Genomic DNA, 14,876 nt, shown 5'->3' with positions numbered 1-14,876 from the left:
CATCAAATGTAGAGAAACAGAGCCCATGGGCCTCTAGCGGCTGTTGTTTGTCCCAGAAGAGCCACACAAGCTTCTTCACTGCACAATGTAACACCCATACCAAAGAGTAATATTATGCCAGTAAAGCATTATTTGATATTGATATTTTTATATGATGCCAATGTAATGGAGGCCTAAAATGACTAAAATGCCTCTTGCACAGGCTGGTAGGTGAGGGCTAACACTTAAATTCCCTCAGCTACACAAATTTAGAATGCATTTGCACAGTTGAGCAAACGCAAAAGCAATGGAAGCCTAAAATGACTAAACTGCCTCTTGCACAGTTGCGCAATGGCTGGTAGCTGAGGGCTAACCGTTAAATATAATGTACTTTTAAAAAAGACCCGTCTTCCATTTGTTAAAATTGCATGACGGGTTGAATTCATAGGGCCGGATGATTCTTGAGGTCTTCTAAGTACACTGTATGTATGTATGTACAATGTATTCTTCCAGACGGCGTCATGCAATTCTGCAAGATCAAAAAGGCCAACAAGCGGCAATCCTATGCATAGAGTTATAAGAAGAATAGAGAGGACACAATTATATTCTATAAGCGCGAGGAGGCGACGCCGGGTCCCGTCGTTGTCCACTACGGAGGCGGCCGCGGGGAGAGGCTGGTCGAGAGCCTTGCGAGAAACGTCAATTCAGACGTCATAATTGTGACAGCCCTAAATGGGGGTCCTACCAAGAACCGTGTTCAGAAGAAACCCCCGGCGGGCACCAAGGTCAACGGGCACGAAACCACCGAAGACCAGACCGGCGGCACAGAGGAATCCTCCACTCCTCCCACGCAGACCAATCCACGGTTGGAGAGAGATCTCCAGATCTCCATCTCTAAGGGCATCCTCGGTTGGAGAGAGATCTCCAGATCTCCATCTCTAAGGGCATCCTCGGTTGGAGAGAGATCTCCAGATCTCCATCTCTAAGGGCATCCTCGGGTGTAGTGGATAAATCTTATTCGCTCTGTAGTGGCACATCCTCCTTGCTCTGGCTGCGGCCACTCAGTAGGATTTGTAAAGAGTGGATCTCTGCTTTGTACAGATGCAATTCCTGCCGTACCTTTGAACTTTGACTATTGAGCGGCTGATGGGAGGGCTCAACAAAGCGCCAGTTCTTATACCGGCATTTAGGTCTGTCCCATTGGTTAGTGTCTATCACTGCCGGGTGACAGTTGAGTGACAGTTGAGCAGTGCTGTATTGAACCCTTGTGTATGTGGACCCTGTAACAGCACAACGACGCTCCGGTCGTCATCCTAACTATTGAGCGGCTGATGGGAGGGCTCAACAAAGCGCCAGTTCTTATACCGGCATTTAGGTCTGTCCCATTGGTTAGTGTCTATCACTGCCGGGTGACAGTTGAGTGACAGTTGAGCAGTGCTGTATTGAACCCTTGTGTATGTGGACCCTGTAACAGCACGACGACGCTCCGGTCGTCATCCTAACACCACTTCCTGGTTATCTCCACCGCACAGATGACTTCTTCTTGTCAACTTCATGTTCTGTAAAGACAAAAAAGAAAGAAGATCTTAGTAGCTTAATGACTAGTATGTAGTATTAAAATGTATATATTTTTTTATGTCCAATGTATTTGTATTTAGGTTCATAAAGATAACATGAGTATATAACTAAAAACGTTTGAAATGAAAACAAAAGGTTAGATTTCAGGATTACTGTTCAAAAATAAAAAAAAATATTCAGGATTCCAATTCAAAAGAAGCAAAAATAGCCGATCTACAAGCTCAAAACGCACCGCAGCGCGATGCGTTTTGAGCTTGTAGATCTGCTATTTTTGCTTCTTTTGTATAAGATACTAGAATGACAAAGTAGAACGTAGCAATGTGGCCCTCTGGAGTGAAGGTGGAAATATAGTGGCCCTCGCCATCATCAAAGTTGCCCACCCCTGAATTAAAGGGTGATGTCATAATATTGAGGCATACAATATATAAGGGCCATGAGAGGGGCCGTCTATGCCCACGATAACAAGGTATATATGGGGAGATTGTGATGTCTTATTGGCTGAAGGGTTACAAGGGATGATGAGTGAAAACGCAGGGAACAATAGTGTGTTGCCCACACTAATAAACACATGTTATCTTCATTATGTATCTATCAGTCAAGTTCTCCTCGACAGTACAAAGGCAGGGCCCTTAGCCAATGAGGTGCAGCCAAAGGGTAGATCTTTGTGCCCATACATGGTGTTACATGTGAGCCCACACTGTTTCGTAGGAACAGTATTTCTGGTTAGAAAGTTGCAATTCTGGGAAATTGCAAGTGTGGTTGCCTGACCAACAGCTTAACTTTTCTGTGCAGCCTTACAACCTGGTTAACATTACTCAAAATGTTTACAAAAAAATCACACCCAACGTGAAGTGAGCGGTGGTCGTGCTTGCATAACGTCTTCAGACTAGGATTTGAGTCTAGGATGTACAGGCTATGCTACACACACACGTTTTGCTATGGCAAAACGCTGAGGAAAAAGGCTACAGACATACGACACATGACATCACTAGACAAACATGATGCTACGTACACACATTTTGCTATGGCAAAACGCTGAGGAAAAAGGCTACATACACATGCACAGCCACTCTATGGAGCGGTTTACCACCGCTCAAAAACAGTTTTCACGTTGCTGGCAGGAGGAATCTAAAATCAAATATCGTTTTAAACGGTCAATTAAATGAAGTCACCTAATTTGCAACAAATTACATCTTGCATATAATTCTACATTGATTCAAATTCTGAACTTTGACATGCGGAGGGAGTCGGGGAGATAGGTGGGTTATTGCTAATTGAGTCTAATGATCATTATAACATTGTCCTGACAATCAAAATATGTCTGAATATTTGATGGGGTGTCATTAAAATCTATGTTGACAATGACGTGGCACACTGCCTATCTACAAAATAAAAACATGGCACTTAATTTCAAAAAGGTTGCTGACCCCTGCAATAGTGTGTTGCCCATAGCAACCACACTATCTAACTATAAACTAAAAAAATCACACCCAATGTGAAGTGAGCGGTGGTCGTGCTTGCATAACATCTTCAGACTAGGATTTGAGTCTAGGATGTACAGGCTATGCTACACACACACGTTTTGCTATGGCAAAACGCTGAGGAAAAAGGCTACAGACATACGACATATCATATGACATCACTAGACAAACATGATGCTACGCACACACATTTTGCTATGGCAAAACGCTGAGGAAAAAGGCTACGGTCACACGCACAGCTACGGACACACACACATTTTGCTATGGCAAAACGCTGAGGAAAAAGGCTTAAGACATAGCCTACGACATATGACATCACTAGACAAACATGATGCTACGCACACACATTTTACTATGGCAAAACGCTGAGAAAAAAGGCTACAGACATACGACATATGACATCACTAGACAAACATGATGCTACGCACACACATTTTACTATGGCAAAACGCTGAGGAAAAAGGCTACGGACACACGCACAGCCACTTATAGGAGCGGTTTGCACCGCTCAAAAATACTGTTCCTATGAAACAGTGTGGGCACACATGTAACACCATGTATGGGCACAAAGATCTGCCCTTTGCAAGTGTGGTTGCTGACGTGACTATATTCTGCAGCGTGCTGTCATGCGAAGCTCAACCAATACTCCAGCTACCACCACTCCCAGATGTTTTCCCACCAATTTCCAATTGCACCTCATTGGCTAAGGGCCCTGCCTTTGTACTGTCGGGGAGAACTTGATAGATACACAAATAAATAAATAATGAAGATAACATACTGGTCTCGCCTTTCAGGCTAGCCCACAATTAGCCAAATCTATGTCCGTCTGTGTGTCTGTCTGTCTGTCTGCGCTTACACCCATCCAATGGGTTAAACCCCTGAACGCAGAGTGACGTCATTCAATGGGACCAGCATTGCGGTTCTTGGTGACGTCACCATCAACAAGTGCGGCCTGATATAAATTACAAGGCCCGCTCTGCTGGAGCATAAGCAGGTCATACAAATCTATGCATGTCTGTGTGTGTTTTAGGGCATTAACAAAAAAGTCGACAAGTTGACTCAAGCCCGTATCAGAGTCGGGTCCGCGGTGGAAGGCTATCCACCGCGGTGTAGTGCGGTGTAGTCTTTTTGAGTCATAAAACTACAACGTTAACGCTCAAAAAGACTACACCGCACTACACCGCGGTGGACAGCCTTCCACCGCGGACCCGACTCTGATACGGGCTTCAGTCGTCTTCATTACATAAGTCGAAAGTCAAAGTAAAAAAATAAAAACATTCCATTGTGAAAATAGCAGATCTACATGCTCACAACGTTGTGAGCATGTAGATCTGCTATTTTCACAATTTCTGCCTCTATATATTTGACAATTTGGACAATGTTTAATTTGTCATTTTAGAGGTATTAAAAAGTCCTTAAAAGTCCTTAAATTGTCACTTTAGAAATGTGCAGATACCCTTTATACACTTAAACTTTATGTTGGTTTGTTTACTGTTGAGTGAGAAAACAATGTTGCACATTAAGTTAATCATCTGGGGACCCCCCAAAATAATTGGGGGGGGTCGTGTGTGATGTGATGACATCATCAAACGATAAAGTCGGCTTCAACTCAACTTTTTACTGAGTCGAGTCGACTTGCAAAAATCACAAGTCGTTAATGCCCTAGTGTGTTTATGTTGCAATTTGCGGCTAAACATGCTGCTACGCTCTGTGTGAGAGTCCTCACAAGCACTGCTAAACAGTTCACTATCATAAAGTTCGCCAAAGCACTCAAACTTTAACCCAGCAAACACTCAGTAACACATAAGTACAGTATACACTCGTTTTTGATAGTTTAGAAAGGTTATATCATCTTAAAACAACATTAGAACCGAAATCCTTACAGAGCACTGACCAAAACAACTCACCTCCTCACAAGACAGGTTAGAAGTGAGGAGGGAGAGAAAACACACGCAGGTAGATGACGCTAGACAGGAAGTGAGGACTTCAAAATAAAAGAAAACTCCCAAAACGGTCTATTGTGAAAACTATTTACAGAATAAGAGTGAAAATAAATAATAAAGGAAAAATACAATAAAACGTGAGGGATTCTTGGTGGAATGCATAAATACTGTATATCTTATATACCTGCTACAAATAGCCTATCTAATTTCTCTTCTTATTACTATTATTATTATTATTGGTCGTCATGGTCGAGAGGAACTGCTTCCCAGAGCCTTGTATTAGAGAGTTATGCCAAGCGTGTATCTAATACCCAGTACCCACCCACCAGGCTTCGCAAAGACCTGACATATGACCGAGGCGACGCGACTCTCCAATAGAGGGCTCTGGGTCGGTCCTACCTCTATGACTGCTTCCTGTTTAGTGTCAAACGTCCAGCGTGATCTATAGTAGCCACTTGTTCAAAGTCGTCATACTCTCCAAAATGTTTACATTAAGATCGCAAACGTTCAGATCAGCGCTGCTGCATGTGGTGAAAACACACGCTGCGTTGCCTGCTGGGTTCCACACCGGGGCCGGCGGGCTGTGCGGGGCTAAAGTGGCCGTTGTAAGTAAAGTGTTTGAGTCAGTGTCGTATTGTTGTTGATGATAACGGGGCTAACGTGCACCATCAGTAGAGTAGGCTACTGCTGCAAGCCTGCAAGAAGCAACCTCAGCAGTGTGGTGGAAAAAATACTCAACTGTTTTACTTATAAGTAAAAGTATGCAATGTAGAAATACTCTGTTACAACTAAAAGTCCGGAATAAAAAATGTAGGCTACATGAGTAAAAGTAAAAGTATTGTCATCAAAATGTACCAGCCATAAATTACAACTCCTGTAGAGTAAAAAAAAAAGTCTTCAAAATAAAAGTTCTCTACAGGAGTTATAATGTATGGCTAGTAGCTTATCAAAAGTAAAAAGTACTCATTATGCAGAATGTCCTATTTAGAGTTTCATTCACCAAATGTATAGGGCTGAGTCATGTATGTTTTGTAATAATAGAAAATTGTCATATAATTGTAGTGGAGTAAAAGTACAATAATTGCCTCTGAGATGTAGTGGAGTAGTAGAAATAAAAGTAGGATATTGGAAACTGGAAATACTAATACCTCACATTTGTTTGTACTTAGTAAGCACTTATAGTTACTTACCACTGCCACTTTGACTGTTCACAGGTGCTGTCAGGTTGCGGAGTGTTTGACGGCACAGAGCTCCATGAAGCCTCGGCGTGAGTTATGTGTTCCTTTACTTTGTTGTGCTCCAAGGGAAGCCAAAACAAAATAAGTTTTACTCTTATGTACACTGTACACTAGATCAGGGGTCTTCAACAGAGGGTCCAGGTCAGGACCTCTGGGGGGTCCTCAGAGTTACTACAGGGGGTCCTCCAAATCTTTGTGTGATAGATCCTTTTTTTCTCCTTTTCCACTTGAACCCCAGCGTCCATATTGGGAGAACTTTAGCCAAAAAATAGCAGATCTACAAGCTCACAACACCTCGCCTTGTAGATCGACTATTTTCAGCAAAGAGCTTTGGTGTAGAGGGGGGAAAGAGCAGAGTGAAAGGTCAAGTTTTATACGTTTTGATGGTTCAAGTGGGTAAATATCTGATATGGAATCTATGAGAAAGATTTTGGGGGTCCCTGCTTCATCTCTCTCTCAATTAAGGAGTCCTAACCCTGAAAACATTGAAGACCCCTGCACTATCTAACAATAAAGCACAACCTTGAACCCATTCCATTGTACAGTTGTACTAACCTGACTTAATATTTTACCGATCAAAGCCTCCACTGTTACTTAGCTAGAGCCACCTAATGTGTGTGTGTGTGTGTGTGTGTGTGTGTGTGTGTGTGTGTGTGTGTGTGTGTGTGTGTGCGTGTGCGTGTGCGTGTGCGTATGCGTGTGTGCACGTTCGTTCGCCAGGGTTCTGGTGCACCTGAGTCGTGGAGGAGCTGAAGTGCAGATGTTTGCTCCTGATGTGCCTCAGATGCACGTCATTGACCACAGTAAAGGTCAGCCTGCCGAGGAGTCCAGGTCAGATTTCTGTTCTCAGCCAAGCATAAATGATCTGGATCAATATGAGACACTGTAACAAACCTCTCCTCCTGTAATAGAATGCATCATTGCACAATCATACCACACTATACTCTTTGCAAACTGTTAATTAAGCTATATTACACAAGAGTAATTATCGTGAATATCGGCACGCATGCGTTGCTGCAGGAACAATCAAGCCAAAGGCAGGTTCCGTAGGCAGCGCAGAAGTAATAACACACACCCTCAAGTGTAATATTGCGATTATACAACAGTTACCCTTAAAAAAAACATGTCAACTTCATTTCATTGTAATTAATATATTCTATAGAAATGTGTAATTTTTTAATGCCACTTTTAGCTACTATGTCCCTGAACTTGACATGAAAACTGCTAGTGTAGCCGCCTAGCATAGTGTTGGGAGAGGGAGCCCGGCAGCTCTTTTGCGACCGGCACAGCTGATTTCTTTGTTTGATGGGACCCGTTCCATAATGCTCACTATCATCACGGGTAGAGAGCTATTTCAACCAATCAGATTGCTTTGTCGGAACTATTCAATTGATCAATCAATACTGAGGTCTTGGAAAGATAAGCTGGCAGTGGCTAGTCATTATTTGTAGTAGTAGCTAGTATTGTTAATTTGTTATTACAATCCAGTTAGTGATGATGACAGATGGACTAATCTTAGACTAGATCTTTTAGAACATTACAATTTCTATTGACCCGTCTGATACCCAAAAATACATAGTAATCTTAGAACAAATGTCTGTTTGAATATTCCCTCCCATTAATTAACGCAATTTTGTTATAGTTATTATTTAATGCCTTATTATTTAATGACTTAATGAGCTTTATTATAGGGTACGCTTTAATACCAGCAAACCTATATGTAAAACCAGATTACAGAATCCATTGTACTAACTGCCCTTTGTCTTAAAACAACAGATTCAAGTAAATCTTTTACTAGTTAGTCAGAAATAGTACTTCAGTACACGTTGATATGATTACGAAACATTGACTTCTGCAGAATGGTGCCCTCCGTTTTGTCATTGACCATGTTGTGACTGATATATTTTCCAAGTTGTACTGTAGTCGGTGACAGTGACTTTATCAATCGAGGGATGGGAGGGATATGAAAAAATCATGTCACGATTAGGGCTGATTAATTTTGATTAATTAATTACAGATTAATGTCATTTAAAAGAAAATTACACATTTTAATCATGCTTATTTTTTTGCACCATAGAACCTTTCTCACTAGACACGTTTCAGGCGTATCGATCATACTGGTGCACCAACCTACAGTCAACAAACCCCAGTGCTCACAATGGGAGAAGCCGCCGATCAGGCCGCTTATTTGCTCAGCCCAGTGGATGGGACATTTGAATAAAAAAAAAAACTCTTATACCAAAACGCGTTTTAATTGAAATAAAATAACTTCTTGGGTCAAATATTTATGTGATTAAACATGCAACTGATTTAGATTAATCAATTACAAAGCCTCTAATTAATTAAAGATTATCTTTAATTTTTTTTTTTAAATCGAGTCCCAGGCCAAGTCACGATTATTGTGACCAAAGAAATTGCAATTTACGATACTATTTTGATAATCAAAATATCCCCAACATCCATTATCCTGGGGCGAAACATTTGCCATGATGCAGATTTTGCATCATCTGCAAGCTCACACACAACGCGCCCGGCAATTGTTTAGCAAAGAGATTTGGTAGAGAGACTGTATCAATAGGCTACGTTATTTCCAGGTCTGTTTAGCAATTATAGAAGGTTTAAATAATTGGTACCGGATATGCAGCTCTACAAATAAAAGATGATCAAAAAGGTGATCCCAGTGCATGACGGAGGATAATTTCACGATAAATTAAATCTCCACGATACGCACGATTAGTGTTTTCTATCACGATAAATGATAATAGCGATTATTGTCCCATCCCTGTATCAGTACAGTAAAATGAGTGAATGTGTTTTGCCAGGAATGTGTTGTCAGAGTCGGCCCGTATTGCCCGTGGAAACATCACAGACTTGGCCAAACTAAGTGTCACCAACCACGATGCCATCATCTTCCCAGGGGGCTTTGGAGCAGCTAAAAACCTGTAGGTAACACTGCTTACTATTTGATTTAGTTTCTGTCTATGGAATGGTATGTAACACACAACGTTGTTGTTCTGCAGTATTGTTACAGCATCTTTAACTATACTATTCAGAGCCAATAAAAAGTAAAGCCTGAACGATGCAAGATTTGGTGTGGCTGCGCTCAATTTGAGTGCTTGATTTAATATACCATTTACACTGCATTGTGTTTGCCACTTAATATTAGGTCCACATTTGCAGTGGATGGACCAGGCTGCAAGGTGAACACAGATGTAGAGCGTGTTTTAAAAGACTTTCATCAAGCTGGCAAACCCATCGGGTAAGTGGAACAGTAGAATGAGGTGGTCATTTTATGCATCTTGCAGGATTAAAATTGTTCATTCATTTGTTCAAATCAAATCAAAATGTATTTATATAGCACATTTAAAAACTACAGTGTCGACCAAAGTGCTGTACAACAAAAGAAAACCTATGCAACAAGTACAATATAACCAAATACAAACAAATAAACAAACAAAAAGAAGTGAAGAAGTTAAAACTTAAGCTCGACTGTGGTTAAAAGCCAAATTAAAAAAGTGATGCTTAAGGAGGGACTTAAAAACCTAGATGGACTGGGCAGACCTGACATGAAGGGAAAGGTCGTTCCAAAGCTTAGGGGCAGCCACACAAAAGCACGATCGCCCCTAGTTATAAGTCGGGCGTTAGCCGGACTTATAACTATCAGGTTATTATGATGTCACATTGTGATGTGATGTCATCATCAGGTTATGCTGCATCTCTCCTGTCCTGGCGGCCAAGGTTCTTCCAGGCGTGGAGGTGACGGTGGGCCATGAGGAGGAGGAAGGAGGCAAGTGGCCGTATGCCGGCACCGCTCAGGCCATCAAGGCCCTGGGGGCCACGCACTGTGTCAAGGAGGTCACCATATCCTTTAACCCATTTAGGCCTAGAATTATTGAATGCTTTAACCAGTGAAAAATACAAGCTCACAGCGCGGCACCGAGTGCCGCGCTGCGAGCTTGTAGATCTGCTATTTTTGAAAAGGTCGTGAAAATGTGTGCAAATCTTTGAATATATGTATTTTCAAAGCGAACGTTTGTAACTCAAATTTTGCTTCTGGGTGGTCCCTGTAACTAAATATTTTGAGATAGGGGTCCGTGGCCAAATTCATATAATTTTGGGGGTCCTTCACATGAAAAAGTTTGAGAACCACTGACATAGTAGTCATGCAAGAACAGACTAACTGAGCTCCAGTTAAGTGAAAAGGACCTTTTCTTTGACGATGGCTGGCCAGATTGCTGACATAGAAACATAGGTTTTTCAAAAAAATCTTAGAAGGATTCAAAAGACACTTATAGAATCGGGTCAAAATTCTAATTTTCACGATTTTTCAAAAATAGAGCTGATCTACAAGCTTGCAGCGCGGCACTCGGTGCCGCGCTGTGAGCTTGTATATCTGCTATTTTTCAATGGTTAAAGCATAAAATAATATTACACAATAATGTGTACCCGTTCTAAATGGGTTTTAAAGTAAACTTCTGTCAAGTAACGAGTTGAATGAATGCAAGGTGCTCACAAAACCAATATGTCGTAGATTCTAGAATCTAGAGCCACACATGGGTCGGAACCTGTCTGTGTTCTTTTATTGTATGGATTTTTATTTTGACTTAATGTGTGTATTTATGTTTGCTGTTTAAAAAAAAGGTTTAAAAAATATCTTAACAAAGTAGAAAAGTGTATCCTACTGTATATTGATGTTAGTAGGCTGTCACTCCATATGTTGCCTAAACTTAGAATAATTTGAACTACTAGAAAGCCCAAGGGATTCAGTTTTTCTCTGTAATTGTCATGAGTTTACGTAATATGAAATATGACTTAGTATATTATATTAGTATATTATATATTATACTTATATAATATTACTTGTACGTTGATACAGTAATGACCTTTTTAACAAAAATAGCTTTGACAAATAAATGGCCCTTGACGGTTGTGCATCACGAGGCTCATGTTGACCAGAAGAACAAGGTTGTGACGTCCCCTGCGTTCATGTGTGAAACCAAGGTGCACCTGATCTTCGACGGCATCGGAGCCATGGTCACCAACGTCCTGAAGCTCATTGGCAAGTGATAACAATAATCCTGTCCGCTCATAGTATCTAAACGGGTTCAGTGGGAGGAAAGTACATGAAACGTAAAAAAAAGAACTTCAGTCATCCATTTCCAACGTGCGGCTCAACCATAGGACAAAGTATAATTTAAGCATGGCTCTGGACTGGTGATGTTCTCTTTGGTAACTTTGGTTTAGAATTATGTTGATTTTCAGGTTTTGGAAAATAAAAAGATTCAGGGCTACATCATACTTCATTAAGTATGATGCATCTTTGCATTATTTTGCCAGTTGTGTTATTTGTTGAGAATCATAAGAATTACAATGTTGCTGTGGAATCAGCTGTTTTCTTATACTCTTAGCCATATGTAAGAAATGTATGTCATTTTGAGTTTTTGACCACATGTTGTCCCAAGCATTAACAGAGACAGAGCAGTACTGTCATATCCTGCAGTGCCCAGTAGAGGGCGCCCAAAGACCTTGAATGAATAGATTCCCTTGCACCTTTCTGAACATAGATTATTTTCATCATGTAATGAATCAGCTGCTAAATAGTGTCTATGTAGATGGTGTAACTGCGCATAAATCTATTCATGTGTGTGAAACATCCGTGATGGAGAAATATTTTTCTATTTGGTCACATTTACACAGAGGAGAATGTTGCTGCTTCAGCACTGGACAGTGTCTGGTAAATGAAGTTAATAAAGTGGTGATAAACATGGTGTAAATGCTGTGTTTTTGTGACCTATTCATTATGAGGGAGCACTGCATTTTCAGAGCATGTTTAAGTGATCAATCGGCTGTACCAGTTTGGATGCAATTTCTTTACTTTCATTTGTTCACTTTAATGTTACATTATCAATAATCCTAGTGTTTTGCAAATGATTTGGGGGGCCCACACTTGCAATAACCTCACAGCCCACCAGGGATCTGGGAAGACGTGTGTGTGTGTGTGTGTGTGTGTGTGTGTGTGTGTGTGTGTGTGTGTGTGTGTGTGTGTGTGTGTGTGTGTGTGTGTGTGTGTGTGTGTGTGTGTGTGTGTGTGTGTGTGTGTGTGTGTGTGTGTGTGTGTGTGTGTCCCACATTCCCACATGCTAAGTCTGCATCCTAACCCAATTCTCACCAGTGCAAGGAGTGTCACTGTTTGTTTAGTCTGATAGCTCATTGTTGTGATAATCTGGGAAATGCGATATGAATAACCATTAACCACTTTAACCGTGGCGTCCATATTGTGGTGGTCATCATGACCTTTTTTCACAAATGGATCACGATGTGACACATTGTGAGCTGGTGAGATGGTCTATTTTCATCTATCTTTGAAAGGACTTGTAGTTGTTAAAGCAAGTAATGTTGTCTCGGTGTATATGTTAGTACCGGTATCGTCCCACTGTTGAAGGATTATTATAAGTATTGGGTGTATGAGCTTCATACAGCTATGCAGATTATCAGTTGATAATTTGGTTATGATCATTCTCTCAACGTCTCAACACTGTGCTTTGGCATTGTACACCAAAAGGCACCTCACCAAGCATGTGACCTAAATATGGCACCTTGAGACCTTGAGGTGAGAATGCATGCTATTGTAGTGGGAAATAATTAATCTGTGTACTGTATTTAATTGGATGTATGTGTAAGCACCCTACTAATATCACTGGTAATGTGAGATGCCATTTAAGTAGCGTGAACAAACACTAGAGCTTGCAGCAAGCAGCAAGTCATTGTTCCAGCAGAGGAAATTCAGTTATCATGGCAGTAGCAAGAGATGCAGCTTGGAGTAAAAATAAAAATACTTGTAATAAAAAAAGAAAAGAGATAATGCACAGTGGTTAGGAAAAGGAGTAGGGTGCTTGCTTACACATACATCCAGAAATCTTGTTTGGCCCTCAGCACCAAGTAATGAGTGCCAAGTACTGGTGGTGCGTTCAGAGACCGACTCTCCTCGCTACTCTTACCCACCTTGGAGAACTCATCCTGGGCATAGAAATGGAATAGCATCATTAACCAATAGATTACACTTGGTTAAGTTCACCATTAGTTAATGGTGAGGATCAGGAATTAATGACGAGTTCATAATAAATTCATGATGAATTCATGTATGAGTTGATAGTTATTGTCATTTGCAGGCTCAAGTGCGACCAACCATTCTTACCATTTCATCTAATGTAAAGCTAGTTTGCTTTACATCCTCTTGTAGCTACATTTAAGAATCCTGTACTGGCAAAAACAGTAAATGACATTTGTGAGATAATGTATTTTCAGTTATGTAGGTTAGGTTGATCCCGATTTTATTTTAGAGCCTGGCTGACAAATTGGTTTGGCCAATATTTGGCTTGTGGACAACCGTATGGACAATTAGGAAGCAGACTGGTAGACTTTTTCTATTTCTATTGTTTTGTTCTTTATATTTAAAATGCTGTGAGCATGATATTCACTATGGTTGGATGGTAATGCCCAATATGACAATACTAAAATACATGATATATCATTCTAGGTTAAGCCGAGGCCGGCCACACTTTGGCACTCGCCCTCCCTCGCCCTATTCCTGCTATAATATGCTCTTAGACTCTCTGTGAGGACAGGGGTTGGTCTCTCTGTGAGGACAGGGGTTGGTCTGTTTTCTGTCTGTCCTATTTTCACCTCTGTCTTATACATGGGCTGTTCCATGACACCTGTTGGCATCCTGATTTGTCTTATTGTCTATTATAAGTATAGCATACTACATGTACAAGAATAGACATGTGTATGGATCTGTCCACCAACCAAGCTTCTCATTTATATTTACTCCTCCTGACTTATATATATATATATAAATGTATAAATATACCCTGTAAATCATATTTAATTAAGGGACACTGAAATTTCCACAACAGTTGTGTTGCGTATTAGCCTTCATGCACAAGCTCTCTTCTCAAGAGTGATGGTTATTGCGACCGCCAGGTCGCAGTTACTATCAAAACCTCCACCGCTTGTCAGTCAGTCTGTCTGTCAATCACGTCACGTCATGTCATGTCACACTTTTCCCCTACTCATATCTCCGCCACTGTTGCCCCAATCCATGCCAAACTTTGCACACCTACTCCTTGGCTGTCAAACCACAACCCCTCATTTCTCACATGGCCCTCTTCTAGCGCCACCATGAGGCCGATTCTTGCAAAACACATTTTTGGACACTGCTCCCACAGATTTTGCCCTAAAATCACGCAAAGTGGTACACAGTATCTCTAAAGTCATGTCATCAACATGGATCTGTCCCGTTTCCCATATTCCCTCCTGATTGGCTACCATTGCCTTCTAAAGTTTGTGTATGCGACCTGGCGGTCGCTTATCTCCCGATTAGGGAGTCTTACTGGTTAGGAACCCTGCAACAATGGTTCTCAAACTTTGTCATGTCAAGGACCCCCAAATTAATATCCATTTTACAGACCCCCATATGAAAATATTGTTGTTCCAGGGAGCCCCATAGAAGGTTTGTGTAGTTATAGCCGGGGAGCCACTGGGCCAAAATGAGAGAGGACCTGTGATGTCATGACATACTCCAAATTTTTGTTTGTCCTATTAATTTGGTCAATAAGGTACACAGAATGAGAGGCCTGCTCTGCCGGAAATCCTGC

General features: G+C 41.2%; 1 protein-coding gene across 1 annotated transcript; it reads left to right on the top strand.

The window, feature by feature from the left end:
• Positions 1 to 5,422: 5,422 nt before the first annotated feature.
• gatd3 (glutamine amidotransferase class 1 domain containing 3) lies at positions 5,423 to 11,987 on the top strand. The gene is made up of 7 exons (XM_080752452.1): positions 5,423 to 5,586; positions 6,196 to 6,248; positions 6,940 to 7,050; positions 9,042 to 9,161; positions 9,386 to 9,478; positions 9,924 to 10,080; positions 11,158 to 11,987. The coding sequence occupies exons 1-7, from the start codon at positions 5,464 to 5,466 to the stop codon at positions 11,284 to 11,286; spliced, it is 786 nt and encodes a 261-aa protein (XP_080608578.1). The 5' UTR covers positions 5,423 to 5,463; the 3' UTR covers positions 11,287 to 11,987.
• The last annotated feature ends 2,889 nt before the right edge of the window (positions 11,988 to 14,876 follow it).

This window comes from Nannobrachium achirus (genome assembly GCF_963921795.1).
Source record: "Nannobrachium achirus genome assembly, chromosome: 22".
NCBI lineage: Eukaryota > Metazoa > Chordata > Actinopteri > Myctophiformes > Myctophidae > Nannobrachium > Nannobrachium achirus.
This window is presented reverse-complemented; position numbering and strand designations above follow the sequence as displayed.